We start from the raw sequence: 15,218 nt of genomic DNA, 5'->3' as shown, positions 1-15,218 counted from the left end.
ACAACTTTAAAGTTAAACAGAAGTTTTCTTAACTTTTTCCCCATTAATCAGCTAAAGAAATGAATCAATGTTCCCTATTTTTTTTAAATGTGCTGATCCTCAGTGGCTACTAACATGCAAGAAATTTGTTCCAATGCCTCTGCCAATAGACTTACTTCTCAAAATCTAGTAGTGTTTGGTATCAAATCCCTTTCTGCCAGGTGTGTTATTGCAATAACAACAGATCACAGTGCACTTTGTTTCAGCTCAATAGTTAGAACAAATGCCTAGAGTGCCCAGGGTTTGCTACACACACACACACACACACACACACAGCTTTATATTTAAAGTTAATATGTGTATGTATATTTTCAAAGTTATTCTCCAGTTTAACTAATTTTTTGAGTAATTGAACATTAGTCATTTGGATGACACTGAATATATACTACTCGGGATACTATTTGCATAATTCAGAGAAAAATAGAGAATTCATTAAGATCACTCCAGTGACTCTGTGTGTGTATGTGTGTTTGTGTGTGTGTGTGTGTGTGTGTGTGTGTGTGTATGTGTGTGTGTATGTGTGTGTGTAGACCAGGGTTTGACATTTGGTGTCTTCTTGAAGTGTGTCTCCTTTATCACTTGCCACATTACTTTTTGAGGCAGGATCTCTTACTGAACCAGAGCTCATTATTGGCTAGAATGTTTGAAATTCCTTGATATTCTCCTATTTCAGTCTCCCAGTACTGGGACTACAAATGTTTGCTACAACATATAGTTTTTTTAATGTAAGTTCTGGGGTTTTAATTCAGGCTCTCGTTTTTGCTTTTCTACTCCTAAGACACTCAGGCCACACTTACTGAAAGTTCCACAGTAGCAGAAAATATCAGTAACTTTTAGGATGTGCTAAAGATTTTACAGCATCTCACAGGATCTTATGCTACATGCTGAGAAATCCAAAGTTTTTCTTCTACAATGCATGCACAGAACGCAAAGTTACAGGAGGCTGAAACTCCAAGTTAGCACTCTTCAACTATAGCAGTTGCTTGAAAGACAAGGAGGACAATTGGGATTTCCCTTGCAGTTTTCAGCTCAGACCAGCCAGAGAAGTCCCTCCAGCCACTCGACAAGCCCCCTTTGCCTTGCAGCATTGAAACAAAGAATCAGCAATCATATTAAATGTGAGTAGACAGGCCGGGAATGATGAAGTGCTAAGTCTTAGGTCACATATTTCCATGCTGTTGAAAGTGTTGTGTGGATAAAACTCCCCAGCTTCCCCAGGGAAAAGAGCACTGATCCTGGGTGAGCATCAAAAAAAAAATGGACAAACTTGAGAGCCATTCCTGTAAAAGCCTCCTCTCTCTCACTCTCCTCATGTAGGTCTGAAAGAGTCCAATGAAGAAAACTATTCCTTGATAAACAGTTGGCTTTCAAAGGTTTGTTGTTGTTGTTTTTCTTTTGTTTTGTTTTTCAGGAAGAAGCAAGTGAAGAGCAACCACTGAAATTTGCCTCTAGAAGCCAAATTTGAATTTCATGCACTAGTCCCAGAAAACTTTCTAAATGGGCAAACTATTTCACTACAATGAAACATTATGGCTGCTCGAGAGATAGTAGAGGAAGAAAACCATCTAACGGCGAAGTGCAATGAAGCAGAAACAACTGTTTCATCAAGAAGCTGACAGATATGCCAAAAAGGGGAAATGAAAATGGGTTCCCACATTAATAAACTGTTGGGTAGTTTATCAGACATGGCCATGTGTCTCATGTAGGGGAACAACAGCTTGGCGTGGAGTAAGCAACCTGTCCCCTTATCTCCGCTACAGTGGAAGCCTTCCTTTACAACACATTTGCAGTGGAACTCTCAATCTCCCTTGGAGACTCAGTTTCCTCGTCTGCAGAAAAGAGTTAAAAATGTTTCCATGTTAAGTGTTCTGCACTGAAAATTAGCCAAGGCACTCGAGTGCTCATATGTGAACAGCACTTAAGAAACAGCTACCAAGATCTGTCACAGCACACATTTTCTGCTGTGCGCAAAATGGTAAGCTACTTGAGGGGCACAGATATCTTCACACTCTGCACGATTCAAGTATCCCAGGTCCTGTCTTAGTTGGAAATTAATGTGTATGAGCATTATTCAACAGGCTTTTAGACATGAATGTGTTATGATAAGCTGAGTGTTACTTAAAGGAACAAATGTTATTTTAACCCAAGAACTTAATTAAAAAAATGAAAACTTGAAACCAATTGTTCACACAAATGGGGCTTCAAAGTGGCACAAACAAAGATGTTGACAACCATGTCCTCAATCTTTGCCGCTTGCCTGTGAATGAGAGTTTGGAGACTTGAAGCTAAGCCTTCAAACTGAACCTTCTGCAAGGCTGATTAGATGACATAGTGATAGCAGAGAGTTTGCAGTGTTAGAGGTTCAGAGCCTAGTTACAATCTATCTTAAGCCATCTTTAGCTCTCCAAATAGCCTTTTCCTTGCCCATTTCTGTGTCACCTAATGTCCTATAACCAACAGGTAAAAACATCCTGGAGTACATGAACTTAACAAAACCCTAACTTCTACCAATTAAAGGGCTAATGATATAAAGTCTGATACTACAGCAGGCTTCTTCTATTTTGCTCTAACTCTCCTCTCTGATGTTTGCACTAATGTATTTTTAATGTGTCTTGACTTATGAATTCTTTTTTCTGTTACTATAAAAAACTTCATGAAGTTGCTTACATGATAGAACATAGAATTTGTGGTAACCTAAGCCTGTGTTCCCAAGCTAAATAAACTCTCTCTAATCCACTTTGAAATCAGCATTGTGTTTTGAGTCAACATATCCTAATGGGAGAATACCTGTTACCTTTTCCTTTTCTTTGACACAATTTTCCCTCTATCTTTCCCTTTCTGTATAGCTTACATGTTTTAAGACCTTAGAAGAGGAAATTTTAAGGTCTTATAGTCACATTAATAACTAATAATTAATAATTCTGATGGATCTTTTTACTTAGAAGTGAGTATTACAAAGAGTTGAGTGTTACGTATGATCAGAGATGATGCACCGTCTCCCTACATACATGATTCAGAATGTCTGAAGTGAGCCTGAAGATTAGTATGTTCAAAAGTTCCATAGGTGACTATGCTATGCACTGATGGTAGAGATCCATATACATATGACATTAAATAACTATGTACAAATTAGGAAGAATATATTAATTAGATAAAATCATCTGAACGAAGGAGGAAGGGTGCTACAAATTCATCATGGTCTCTGTACCAGGAGGCAGGTTTTGATTATGGGACCAACAAAAAGAAATCAAATCAGTGCGTAAATTATAGTAGAGCATAGTTCAAAAGCATTTGGATATATTCACATGTAATAATTTATCACGGGCCATTCTTTTACCTTAAATACTCCGGAAAAACCTTAAAAAAGATAATCATACAGAATTCTGTTCTGCTGTTAAGGAGGCAGAATAAGCAAATTTTAGACAAATGAATAGATTCTTGTCTCGAATGAAGTGCAAGCATGCTGTTGCATACACATTCATGAAGATGACTATGTTCAGTTATGTCAATAATAATTGCAATAAAGTGCTTTGATGACATGAAACAGATGCTGATTAATTTCATTTGTCTTTCAGTAGTTTAATAAAATGGGAAGCACTGGAATTTAAAGAAAAAACAATGCTGACTTTAAATTGGCCTCAAGAGTCACTTTAGACTTTTAAAATACAGGGAGAGGAAAGGACCAATATTCATTAATTTTGTCAAAACTTAAAAAAAATGTTCAATTTTAGCTTGTACTTTTTCCAAGTTAATAAAATAATTTTCTCTGATACTTTGTTTGTTTTGACTGATAATGCTTACAGGAAGTGTTGACTTTTTATTGAAGAAGCAAAATTGAAACCAGACACAGTCCTTGTATCCTATGGGCTTCATCTTTCTTTCATACAAATTATTAAAGAAAGCAGATAAGAGTGGTTTTCCAAAGGTTATTTTTACTCCACAATTAAAGCCTGTGTGAGAAGTGTCTCCTTCTAGTACGGAGACACCTAGCCCAAGGAAGGCATAAAGAAATTTTTATTTAAAGAATTTCTTATGTATATTTTCAATGTAGACATGTAGGAATGCAATTTAAAGGATGCATTTTATTTCTTGTCCCAGAAAGTACTGAGGTGCTCAAAAGGAAATGCTTGTTTCTTAGGAAGCTTTGTTTATAGGGATAATTGTCTTCAAAACAAACCAAGTTTGTCTCCAGGGCACTAGTGACTGCCTGTCATAAAGCTGCCACTTAGGTTGCTGGGAAGCTCCTCTCATTGGTTTTACATTCAGAAGGACTGTTAGTGAGTGTGCTGTCCCACGGCTCAAAGGAGTAGAATAGCCCATAAGTGCCCCATTAGAAGAACTGCCACAGACTTTCCTCTCAGCAGCAAATGTGTTTACAAGTCTGCAACCGAGTTTATGCTGGACTTCCTTCTAAGGAGGGCTAAGAAACAGGGAGGTTCAAAAGGCTTTTGTGGCTAAAACCAATATCAAGTGCTGTGAAATTTCCATGTTGGGAAGTGGCTTAAAAATAAATAGATAGTTTATAATGTCTTGGGTTGATGACTTTAACATGAAATTTTGGAAAACTTCTTGGAAAAGAGGCAGGAAACATATCAGTCAGTAAGAAGTAAAGACAGTGGACAGCCATCAACAGGGGGAGATTGGAGTCATGGCTACCTTCAATGTCCCAGGGATGGAGACTAGTGAAAACAGGAAGAAAACCTGCAGGCATGCAAGTCTGATTTTCCCTGAGCTTATTCACCCTCAGCTGAGGAAGCTTGAAGCCAGTGTTCTGGAGACTGAATACTCACTTCCACCTTGCATGGAGGAATCACATTGTTTGTAGGTGAAAGGAAAGCTTTGAGAAAGCTGTAACAACTTTAACCCTGTGCTCTGATAAAGGTTAAACCAATGGATTCTTTTAATTTAGAAAACATCCATACTCGATTTCGCCAAAATGTTTAAAAATTTTGGGACCATAAATTTCTGACCATAAATAATTGACATTGAGGTGATAAATTTTTCAAGTCTGAGTAAAACATGATAGCTTCTCTTATTTAAAAATAAGGGGGAGGGATGAATTCCAATGGTTAATGAATAATTCCGCCCCTGTTTGAATAATAAAAACCAATTATCTAAGCATGGATTCAATTGCTAAATACTTTAAGACATGAATCAGTTTCATACCAACAAGTCATTATATCTTAACGTTCTTAGTGTGTTAAAGAAGCATCTATTCACAAGTAATAATTCACCACTTTTGAAAACTGCATGATGGCAATTTCACAATTCATTTTCCTGTTATCATTAACTTAAATAATATTGCACATCAGATTGATTTGAATCTGTATATATAGTTTTATTCTTATATAACTTCTATATCCATAGGATGAAAATAGTTATGAATTAAAGCGGTTTGAATAAACAATACTCTGTGCAGAATTTAACAAAATTTTATAGTCCTGGGAGTTTTAATCCTTGATAATGGTAATAATTTATTAAAAATTCAGTAAGCTTTATGTTTGCTATGCTGAGTCCTCTCAAGGAAGATGAGGAAGCTAAGGTGTGAGTTAACAGAAAAGGAAGAAAACATGAGCAAAGTGATTTGGCTAAAACTGATCAACAACCAGCAAATGGGAAAGTAAAAATTTGATATGTTAGTACAGACATAGGTCAGAACTCTTTTTTCTGAATTTAAGAAACTCCACCACTCATGTTTCTATAGAATCACATAAACAGAAAGAGGTCTCACAAACTAAGCTACCATTCTATTTCCCCATAACCATCCTGAAATATAAGGTTCTGTGTATTGTTGGAGGGCTTCCATTGAAGAGAGAACAAGGCTTATTTCTCAATAAAAGTCTATTTCCTAGTAGAAGGAGTTGCAGATGAGTGCTGTCCTTATACTGTGCAAACAGGTCCTTTCTGCCTCTCTGAACTGTTCTTCACTCTGTTCTGCCTCTCCCACAAAAGCAAGGTTAACATGCAGAGTCTGATTGAGCAAGTGTGGGAGGAGATTGAGATTTCGTGTTTCTGGAAAGTTCTAAGAGATGAGGTTGCCTCTGATCTACATTATGGGCCACAGACTCTGGTTGAATGAGGTTCGTTAAATGGCTCCTGGAGAGATTTAAATCTAAGCATTTTTTTTGACATATTATATAACCTCAAGTATTCACTTGCTCTAGACTTTCCCCCCCTGAATTCTAACATACTGCTTGTAGACTCTGGACTAGCATGTTTGCCTGCAAGCGTCTAGGATACAAAACATCTTAGCAAGCAAGCTTCTCATGTCACCAGGCTGTGGCAGACCCTGCTGAGCTTTGACTGTGACTTACTGCTTATGACTGCAGCACAAGTGACAACATAGACTGAGCTCACGGTGACAAGTCCTCCTTCCGTTCTATTCTCCCTGGTTGTTTGTTTGTTGTTTGTTGTTTTTGCCTCAGTAAAAGATCACACAGTTATCTCTATAGAATTCCATTTTGTTGGTTTTGGCCTATTTTTCCATGTTGTGAATTTTTGAAGTCAAGATTTCATATTTGTGTAACTTCAAACAACTGACTTGCATTCAGAATGTTCACTGAATTTCTCATCAAAGTGTCATAGATAACGGGACAGCACTTATTTCCTTAGGCGCTTTGCTTATTCTTGTTAGCCATGAACTAATGGGTAGGTTGTGATCAACCAAACACAGTTTTTGCATTGTTGACAGAACTGTGGTTAATAGAATACTCCAGTCACTTTTTATTTTTCATTTTTGGAGAGAAAAATTGTTAGAAAGTCAAATCAAGTCTTACACAGGAATTTTAATGTAAAATAATGAAAAACTTCTACCCTAAAATGGCTCTAAATGTTTGCTTCTGCACTTGGGAAATGTTAACTTTGACATGAGAAGTGTGGCAATCCTGAGTCACTGCACCAAGTCCAGGCTGGACACAAGTAAGTTATATGGAGACACTGCCATTCAACGTCAACAATATGAAACAGCTTGAGAGAGGACAAAGCCAGCATCCATCTTGCTCTATGACCTATGCCCCTGAACAGTTTCCTGTCCTACTCATGTACCCAGCCTCCGTCTGATTTCTTGTTTCTCCCACTAGAAACAAATGCAGACAGTGCATAACAGGTCATCAAATAATTATAATAATGCATTTTTCTTTCTATTACACATATGGAAATCATTTACTGATCATGATTTATGAATGATTTGTGTATAAAGAAAACAATGACTTTAATGTAGGAATTGTTATTTTAAATAACTCAAAAGCATCTAGAAGTGCAAGGGTTTATCATATATTGTGGATGAAGATAACCTTATATAAAACATCAAAGACACTGTAAATTCTTCCATCTTACCATTTTATATTCTTTCCAGCCCCTTTGGAAATCCAGACTTCCATCTTCACGGTGTTGTATTACAGTCCAACCTCCCCCGTTCACATCCATATTGCAAAATACCTGTGGAACAACAGGAAAAAAAGTAAAGCAGAAATTGCATATATCTTAAAGAAATGTATATCTGATATGTTTCAAAATATAACTAGAATGGACAGGTACATCCTGTAAGAAGAGAAAAAAAAACTGCATTTCATACATGTGTTTCGTTACTTCTCCCACAATTCGAGTTTTTGCTGCGCCCTACAAAGTTCCATCAGAAATGTTCAATCATTCCTAAAAATGTCAGCTGGCCAGCTGAAAATTAACAGCCTTAGTTTCAGACCACAGTACAGTTTTAGCACTTGGGATGTGGCTCAGTGGTACCGTGCTTGTCTTGTATGTGAAAGGACCTGGCTGGGTCAGCCCATACTCCCCTCCAAAAACCTTCAAAATCTCAAATTGAAATAGGTACTTGTGGAAGTTCACACTTCAAAAAATTACTACAGTTCCCAATGTTACTACTAATTTTTTGCCAAAATATAAATTTCAATGCTATTTAATCTTTTATTGGAATTTCAATGTAAATAAGAATAAAAGGTTCAAAATTTTTAACCGACTGTGGTGGTGCACTCCTTTAATCCCAGCACTCAGAGGTTAGGTGGATTGCTATGGGTTCAAGACCAGCCTGGTTTACAAAGCAAGTCCAGGAAAGTCAAGGCTACACAGAGAAACCTTGTCTGGAAAAGCCAAAAAAAATTCAAAATTTTATATTTCCTTGTACAACTCTCAAATGCTTACATAGTATATTACATACTGTTATAATTACTCTAGATTTTGCATATTTTTCAGGGGGCAAAATTTTGTGACTGGAGATACATATTGTTTATATTTTAGTCATGAACAATATCCTGACTGTGGCAAGGTTTTCTTTCCTATGTATAATAGTAATTCAAAGATTTAGTGCTATTTCAACTATTCTACATACAATACTGATTCATTCTCTTAGTAATTCTTCCTGGAGTGGTATTTACAGAGCTCCATTACAGACGGACTGCTTTGGAAAGCAGTCACTGTGACTCATTGCATGTGCCTCTTGACGTTTGATTCTTCAAGGGCTGGACTCTGAGGAATACCATTCCTCCATCGACTGAATAATGAAGCATGTTGAAGGTTGGCTGAAGGTGTGAAAATGAGGCAACAGCAGCCAGCAGACACCGTAGCAGGGTGTTTCCCTGAGGTACTTTGTTAGAAGACATCTAGGCAGAGGGTATGAAAACAATGGTAAGAACTGTCACTCATAGCAGACATTTTTCCTGTACATCTTTGGAGTAACGGAACTCCAAAGAAGTTTGTACATGCCGTGTGTGCAGACGAGTTAGGACAACTGGTCTCCTGAGGGCTCTACCTCCAGTTTGACACTTACCCTTACGTCTTTATTATCCCTAGGAATTGACTCATATCCAAATTCATTCATTTTAAATTCCCTTTATATTCCAAGATTGCTTTTCTGCTAACCTTCTACCCTTCTCCATCTGCTCTGTGTCCTCAGCATGACTCCTAACAAGTCTACCCTTAATTATGAAATATTCATTTATCCCCTTAATTCTAATATATTCATCTACTTGTTTTTTCCCTTAACAAGCATTCTTTGACATTGAGTCTATATTATAATAGAGGAAATTATAATGAATAGAATATGGACTGTGTCCTCAAAACGGCTTGACATTTCAATACTGACTGCTCTCAAAAGGGTCTGAAGGCAGCAGAGTCCATAATTTTACAACTTCAGTGACCTCACAAGTACTAGAAGTGGTGATATAAACAAAGAGACTTAATACAAAGAGCTAACAAGTGAGAAAAAAAGAACTATTGTCATTTAGGACGCTTTGTGCTGCATGTAGCATGGCTACACAACAAAAGGAGTATTAGAGGATAGCTAGAGATGAGATTTTTTACTGGAGGTAGAACAAGGCTATATGAGCAAGAAAATGGGAGGATAAGGAAGAGTCATTAATAATTGTAAGATTACTCACATCAGATAATTTTAAAACAATGTGCATTTTCTAACTTCATCCAGAACAGTTTATGAAGGTGTGATTATTGTATCCCATCTACAAATGTAACACTGAGGTGTAAAATATTGCAGCAGCCTACCAATGGTTACACTTAGCAGCTACAGTGAATTCAGGATTTGAGATAGATCTTAACTAAGATTTAGGGTTTGAACCCTCTGTATGCCTAATTCAAAATTACTGGTAGTAATGTAACTGAAAGCAAACGTTAATATCACTGTTTAAATAATTAAGTGATTATACATGGGGGGGCTACGCGGGAGGTTTATTAGGTGAAGGGGGTTACAGAGAGGGAGATAGAGAGAGAGAGAGAGAGAGAGACAGACAGACAGACAGACAGACAGACAGACCGAGCCAGAGAGAGGAAGAGAAAAGGAGGGAGAGAGAGAAGGAGAGAAAGGGGAGGGGTCCCGGTTCTCTTATAGGGTGATCCAGAGCATGCGCGGGTGGTTCCAGGTGGTCAGCAGGTGGTCTGGGTGTCTTTCCAAATGCCTGATACCCGGTCTGTCAGGCCCCAGGGGCTGCCCGTGGAAGTGCCTGCTTGCTGATCCCAACATGGGCAGTCCAAGAATAGGTTTGGTAAATAATTAGTACAGATAATACACACCAGTAACTTTTAAATGGGCACATATTTGGTTTGATTTGTTGTTATTTCTAGTTTCTCAAGTAGTAATCTATTGTAGATAATAAATGAAAATATACTGTATTTGTAAAAGAGAAAAGTGTGATTAAAGGAACCCCAAGAAAATGAGTTACATGAATGGTTGGGAACAAGATTAATTAACCATTTGAGAAAAGTCAAGTTAAATGGATATTTTTAAACACCTATAACTTAAAATGAAGGAGTCATTAGTGTCCTTGACCGGAGAGACTTCAGGATTCTCATGAGACTAAAATCAGAAGAGTTTAGACGGACTGTAGACAGAGATTCCAAAGGAGCACCCGGGGCAGCTGACATCTGAAAGTGATGGAAGTGAAAGTATCAGGGAGACATTCCGCTAGAAGAAACCAATGTCTCCGGTTTCTTAATTAAATTCTGCACTGCATTAACTGATTAATCCAAAGACTGTATGTACGTATGCATCTCTCTCCATTGATTTATCTGTCCCCATTCTTCCTCTCACCCTCCACCCCATTTATCTCTTGATGGACTTTTAGCCACCAACAAAAGTTAGCAGCCAAAGCTATAAAGCTATAACGCCAACCCACATACTCAGGAAAGGAATCACTACATTTGTAAATTTACGAAGATTAGGAAAAGCTATGCCATGAGGTTTTAAGGATGGTTACTGGTTAATGTAATTCCATGTACTTTGTTTTAAAACACTTACATTCCCCCCCCCCAAAAAAAATAAAACCACAGCTTTCCTTTTTAAAGGAGCCATCTAACAACTTGAAGTATTAAAGTATTAAAGTATTAAAGTATTAAACCTTTTAGGACAAGACCCAGAGAAAGAAGTTGAGGGATTTTAAAATGGATCCGATTCCTGTGGACATGCAACAATAACAGTAGCAGATGTCATTATAGAGGTATGGGGACAATATAGCTGAGCCTACTTGAGGACCTGGATTAAAGCTGCAACTCTGCCTTTTCTCAGTTGTGTGTGTGTGTGTGTGTGTGTGTGTGTGTGTGTGTGTGTAAGAGAGAGAGAGAGAGAAGATTAAGCCGTATTTGGCATAAGCACTGCCATTACTCTTAGACCTTAGATATACTATACAGACAATACAATACAGGTTTATACTATGCATTACCTATTATATGTATTTAGCATAATATTTAATACATTGAAGTATTGTTATATGTGACATTGAACATGACTTATACTATTTATAATTTATTATGAATGGCATTGACTATTCAAAACCAAAATGTGCAAATGTTCAACAATTTGCCTTATGAGTATGATTCCTAGGTTGTGCTTCTTAACATTGACATCATGAAGATTGATCATGCTAATTTCTCCTTTATACCTACTTACAAAGTTAAATACAGTATTGAAAAACAAGAGAATGAGAACCCAATTTTTACCCATAGTGAGAAGAAAAATAAAAAGTCTCTTCCTAACAGATGAAGGACATTCCGTGGCATATTTGACCAGTGTCAGAAGGAATTGCGACATAAGAGACCTGAAGAGTTCATTCGCTGGTCTTGTGTGGTCTGTGTTATCTGGCATGTTCTTCCTGTGGATGGGGCCCGCTCCATTTGCTCTGTCTGTTGCATCTATTGATTCTATGACTGGGGCTTAGTTCTGGCCAAGAAAAGGCTGTACTGGATTCTTCCCCAGGCAAGGTCAAAGCTTTCAAGCATTAAACACCTTTTAACTTAATATGGAGATTTAAGTCCCAAACAAAAAGGGGGAATTTGATTCGCATAGTTTTTTATGCTTCTATGCTTTATACAAATTGGAATGATTAGCCTTCTGGATGCTAATGATTTTTCCATATCCTTAAATGGAAAAGGCTTAACACATTTGTTACAGCACTTTTTCAAGAATTAGAGGAATTATGGACTCAGAAACAAATTTTTAATATTTTACAGTAAGACTTATGATTTAATGGTTTGTTTTTGGATGAAGCTAGCTGACTACAGGGCATTTGGCTTCAAACACTTGTGAAATGAAAAGAGAAATTCTGTTTCCCACTACTGTGCTTCGAAGGGAATGCACAGGGAAATAACCACAAACCATGAACACTATGAAACAAAAGTAAGATATAAAAGACAGAATTCTCATTTTCTGTCTGCTTGAAAATTAAATTATTCTAAACTACCACTTTTGTCTTCCAGTGACATTAAAAATCACTTTTCAAACTTTAGCAATCATTTCTCCTTTTGGACATAAACAATGTCAATCAAAATAGACTGTGGCAGTATGCACGAGACCTGCAGAGGTTCAAGCCAGATGGGGTCCTGGTGCTTAAAGAGGGAAGTGGACAGCAGCTCCTACCCCTAAGCCATCTCCAGCTTACATTACGCACAAATGAAAAATTCTCCAATGCAGTCTTTCCACGTACATTAACCACACTCAAGGGCAGACCCCATTCCCAACAGGAAAAGACCAACATGAGAGGAACTCAATGGCATATTTGTAGACTTTTTGTCTCACATTACTGTGTCTGGACATCTTTTTGTATTACTCCTATTTTGCTAGTATATTATGGCTTCTGACTTCGTGTTTTTTATGGTGTGTGTTTGTGTGTGTGTCTTGTGTTTTCTGGTTTTTTTTTTTTTTAATTCTGGTTTGTTTTCTTGTTTTCTAAAAGGAGGCAAAAGGCATGAAATTGGGTGGGGGATCTGGGGAAGGGATCTATGGTCAGAATAGAGTGTATAAAATGTGTACATTAAAGTAAATACATAATTCTTATATATTGCAATCCCTACACTTCCTAAAGGATGTTAAGTGCTGTCAGCTGCTTTGTTTGTGTTAGACAGCCCAACTTTATTGTTTGCTTCACATTCCATATCAGACACACCTAACTGAATTTCAGTATTAGTTTTTGTAGACTTGAGTTTCCTTAACCTCTGATGAACTTGTGAGAACATTACAAAAAGAAAAGAAAAATAAAAAAAGAAAGAAGTTGAGCTTTAGCTCAGCATATTCAAGAGTGATAGCAAGTGTTTTGTTGACCACCCAGTCTAACTGGAAGGGCCTTATAATTAAGTTTCTCAAGTCACATTAGCTTCTGAAATACTTGTATAGAATTCATGAATATTTGTCCTTTCTAAGGCCGTATTAAATGAATATATCAAGGGATTTCTAACAAAATGTTACCAGTCATTAAAAAGTAAGGTATGCCAGTCTGAAAGAACAAAATTGCTGTTTGTTAGAGAGTCCTGTTAAGGGAAAGAAAGAAAAAATACTCCTTTAACCTTTTAATAATGAATACTTTTAATTCCTATAATGAAAAGGCTGGAAGACCCTATACTAATGAGGTAGCTGACTCTTACATTGAGTTCCTCAAGAGAGTGTTTTAAAATCACATTTTTCAAAGATTTATTTGTTTGTTTATTTATTTAGTATATGAGTAATGTTCTATGCACACCAGAAGAAGAAATCAGATCCCGTTACAGGTGGTTGTAAGCCACCATGTGGTTGCTGGGAATTGAACTCAGGACCTCTAGAAAGAACAGCCAGTGAGTGCTCTTAACTGCTCAGCCATCTCTCTAGCCCCCTAAAAATTACATTTTCACACATAATAGAGCTTCAAAAGTAGTACTTTAATAGATAAACTCTAAATTATCAAATCCAAAATGTCAAGTATCATTTGGATGAAAGTGAATATGAAATGTATGTTTGCTTGATGAGTTAGAGGAAGTGACTCTATCCACTTTAACAGGAACAGTGGTTTAGCTTGTAGCCTGGATATCACTTGCTTCTCAAAACAGTTTGAAAGAGAGCTGAATTATGCTTCTATATGAATTAGATCATGCGAATTGAGGTTCACAGGATGACTGACACTTTATTTGTGGTACTGTCCTTCCTCAAGGACCTCACAGTAGCATGGGTGATGGAGTGAAACAAGCATGAAGACCGGTTTTCCTCCATATTTGTCCCAGTCTGGACATTTGACAATTACTTTATTGTTTTATATTTGTGGAGATTACAGGATATTAAGGACTCTACAGGAGAGTCATTTAATTTTTTTAAGTTAACTTATAAGGTAAAAGGCAACTGCCAAGGTGTTTAGGACTCTGGATTTTCTGCAGAGCTTCCTTAGCTCCTCAAGAACAAACTGTCACATATTTACATGCTACTGGCATAGAGTGTATGTGTGTGGGGGTGGGGGTGTCTGTGTAGACTTATTTTAGGATAACCCTTCTTAACTACTAGCTAGTCTCATCTCCTCATTCTTGTATCTTCATATGTTTTGTATGTTTCTTGGTTTTATATAAAACTGTAAATTACTTAGTCTGATGAATATTGCCCAGAACATCAACAGGAAAAACAGGTGAAATCAAGGTATAAGAGGCTGAGGAAGCTCAGAAAGCTGACGTTACTTTTCTCCTTCCCTTGTGCTTTCTGACACATCTTTTGCACCCCCACCTGTAGAGCAAAACTGAATGCCTCCTTTAAGAAGAAAATTTAGTCTCAGAGAAGAGAAAAACAGTGAGACAATTCTACCCAATAGTCCTTATTGAAATCAGAGTTAAGAGACAGAGGCAGAAAGGGATCTAGCCTTTGATTGGTCCTGCATTCTAGAGCAGACACCAGGCATTGGAACTGCATGACATCTGGCACTCTGGTCACCAAGATTCAGTTCCTTTGCTTATCAAAAGGCCCAAATTTGGACAACTGTTAGGCAGAGTGTATCCCGGATAGTCACACTGACGTTTTCACTGTCAGTGCGCCTTTTCTTCATCTGTTCATTCTAGTGCTTATTTATTAAGGACCTACTGAGTGCAGAAAACATGTGTGGCTCCAGCAAGTCACAAACAAAAAAGCCACAGTCCCTACTTAGTAGAACTTTAATAATAGAAATGTCATGCAAAATTGTCTGGGGAAATATAGGAGGCCATGGATGGGCATTTTTTCACATAATTCAAAGAAAAGGATAATGCATACACAGGTGTGGCAAAGGGCAGAGGAAAGTGTTTTATCCCAGAACAGGCACCTGTCTTTGAACCTAAATCCAGCAAAACTTTTACATGTTGAAGAGCAGGTAGGTCTACTGCCTCTTGTCTTTGGATGCCTCACCTAAAGGCCCCTATGTAACCTCCTTCAAAGAGACATCTCTAGCACTACACTTCTGTAG

At 37.4% G+C, this 15,218-nt stretch overlaps 1 protein-coding gene across 6 annotated transcripts in view; it reads right to left on the bottom strand.

Annotated features, from left to right (window-relative positions):
- Positions 1 to 15,218, bottom strand: part of Angpt1 (angiopoietin 1) — a 255,633-nt gene that overhangs the window by 42,219 nt on the left and 198,196 nt on the right. For all 6 annotated transcript variants that reach the window (XM_060389490.1, XM_021644101.2, XM_060389491.1 and 3 more), the window contains exon 6: positions 7,375 to 7,476. In XM_060389490.1, coding sequence (XP_060245473.1) covers positions 7,375 to 7,476 — 102 coding nt within the window. The remainder of the gene's footprint in view (positions 1 to 7,374; positions 7,477 to 15,218) is intronic.

The sequence above is a fragment of the Meriones unguiculatus genome, chromosome 8 (genome assembly GCF_030254825.1).
Source record: "Meriones unguiculatus strain TT.TT164.6M chromosome 8, Bangor_MerUng_6.1, whole genome shotgun sequence".
Lineage (NCBI taxonomy): Eukaryota > Metazoa > Chordata > Mammalia > Rodentia > Muridae > Meriones > Meriones unguiculatus.
Note: the sequence above shows the minus strand (reverse complement) of the source record. Positions and strands in the feature narration are given on the sequence as shown.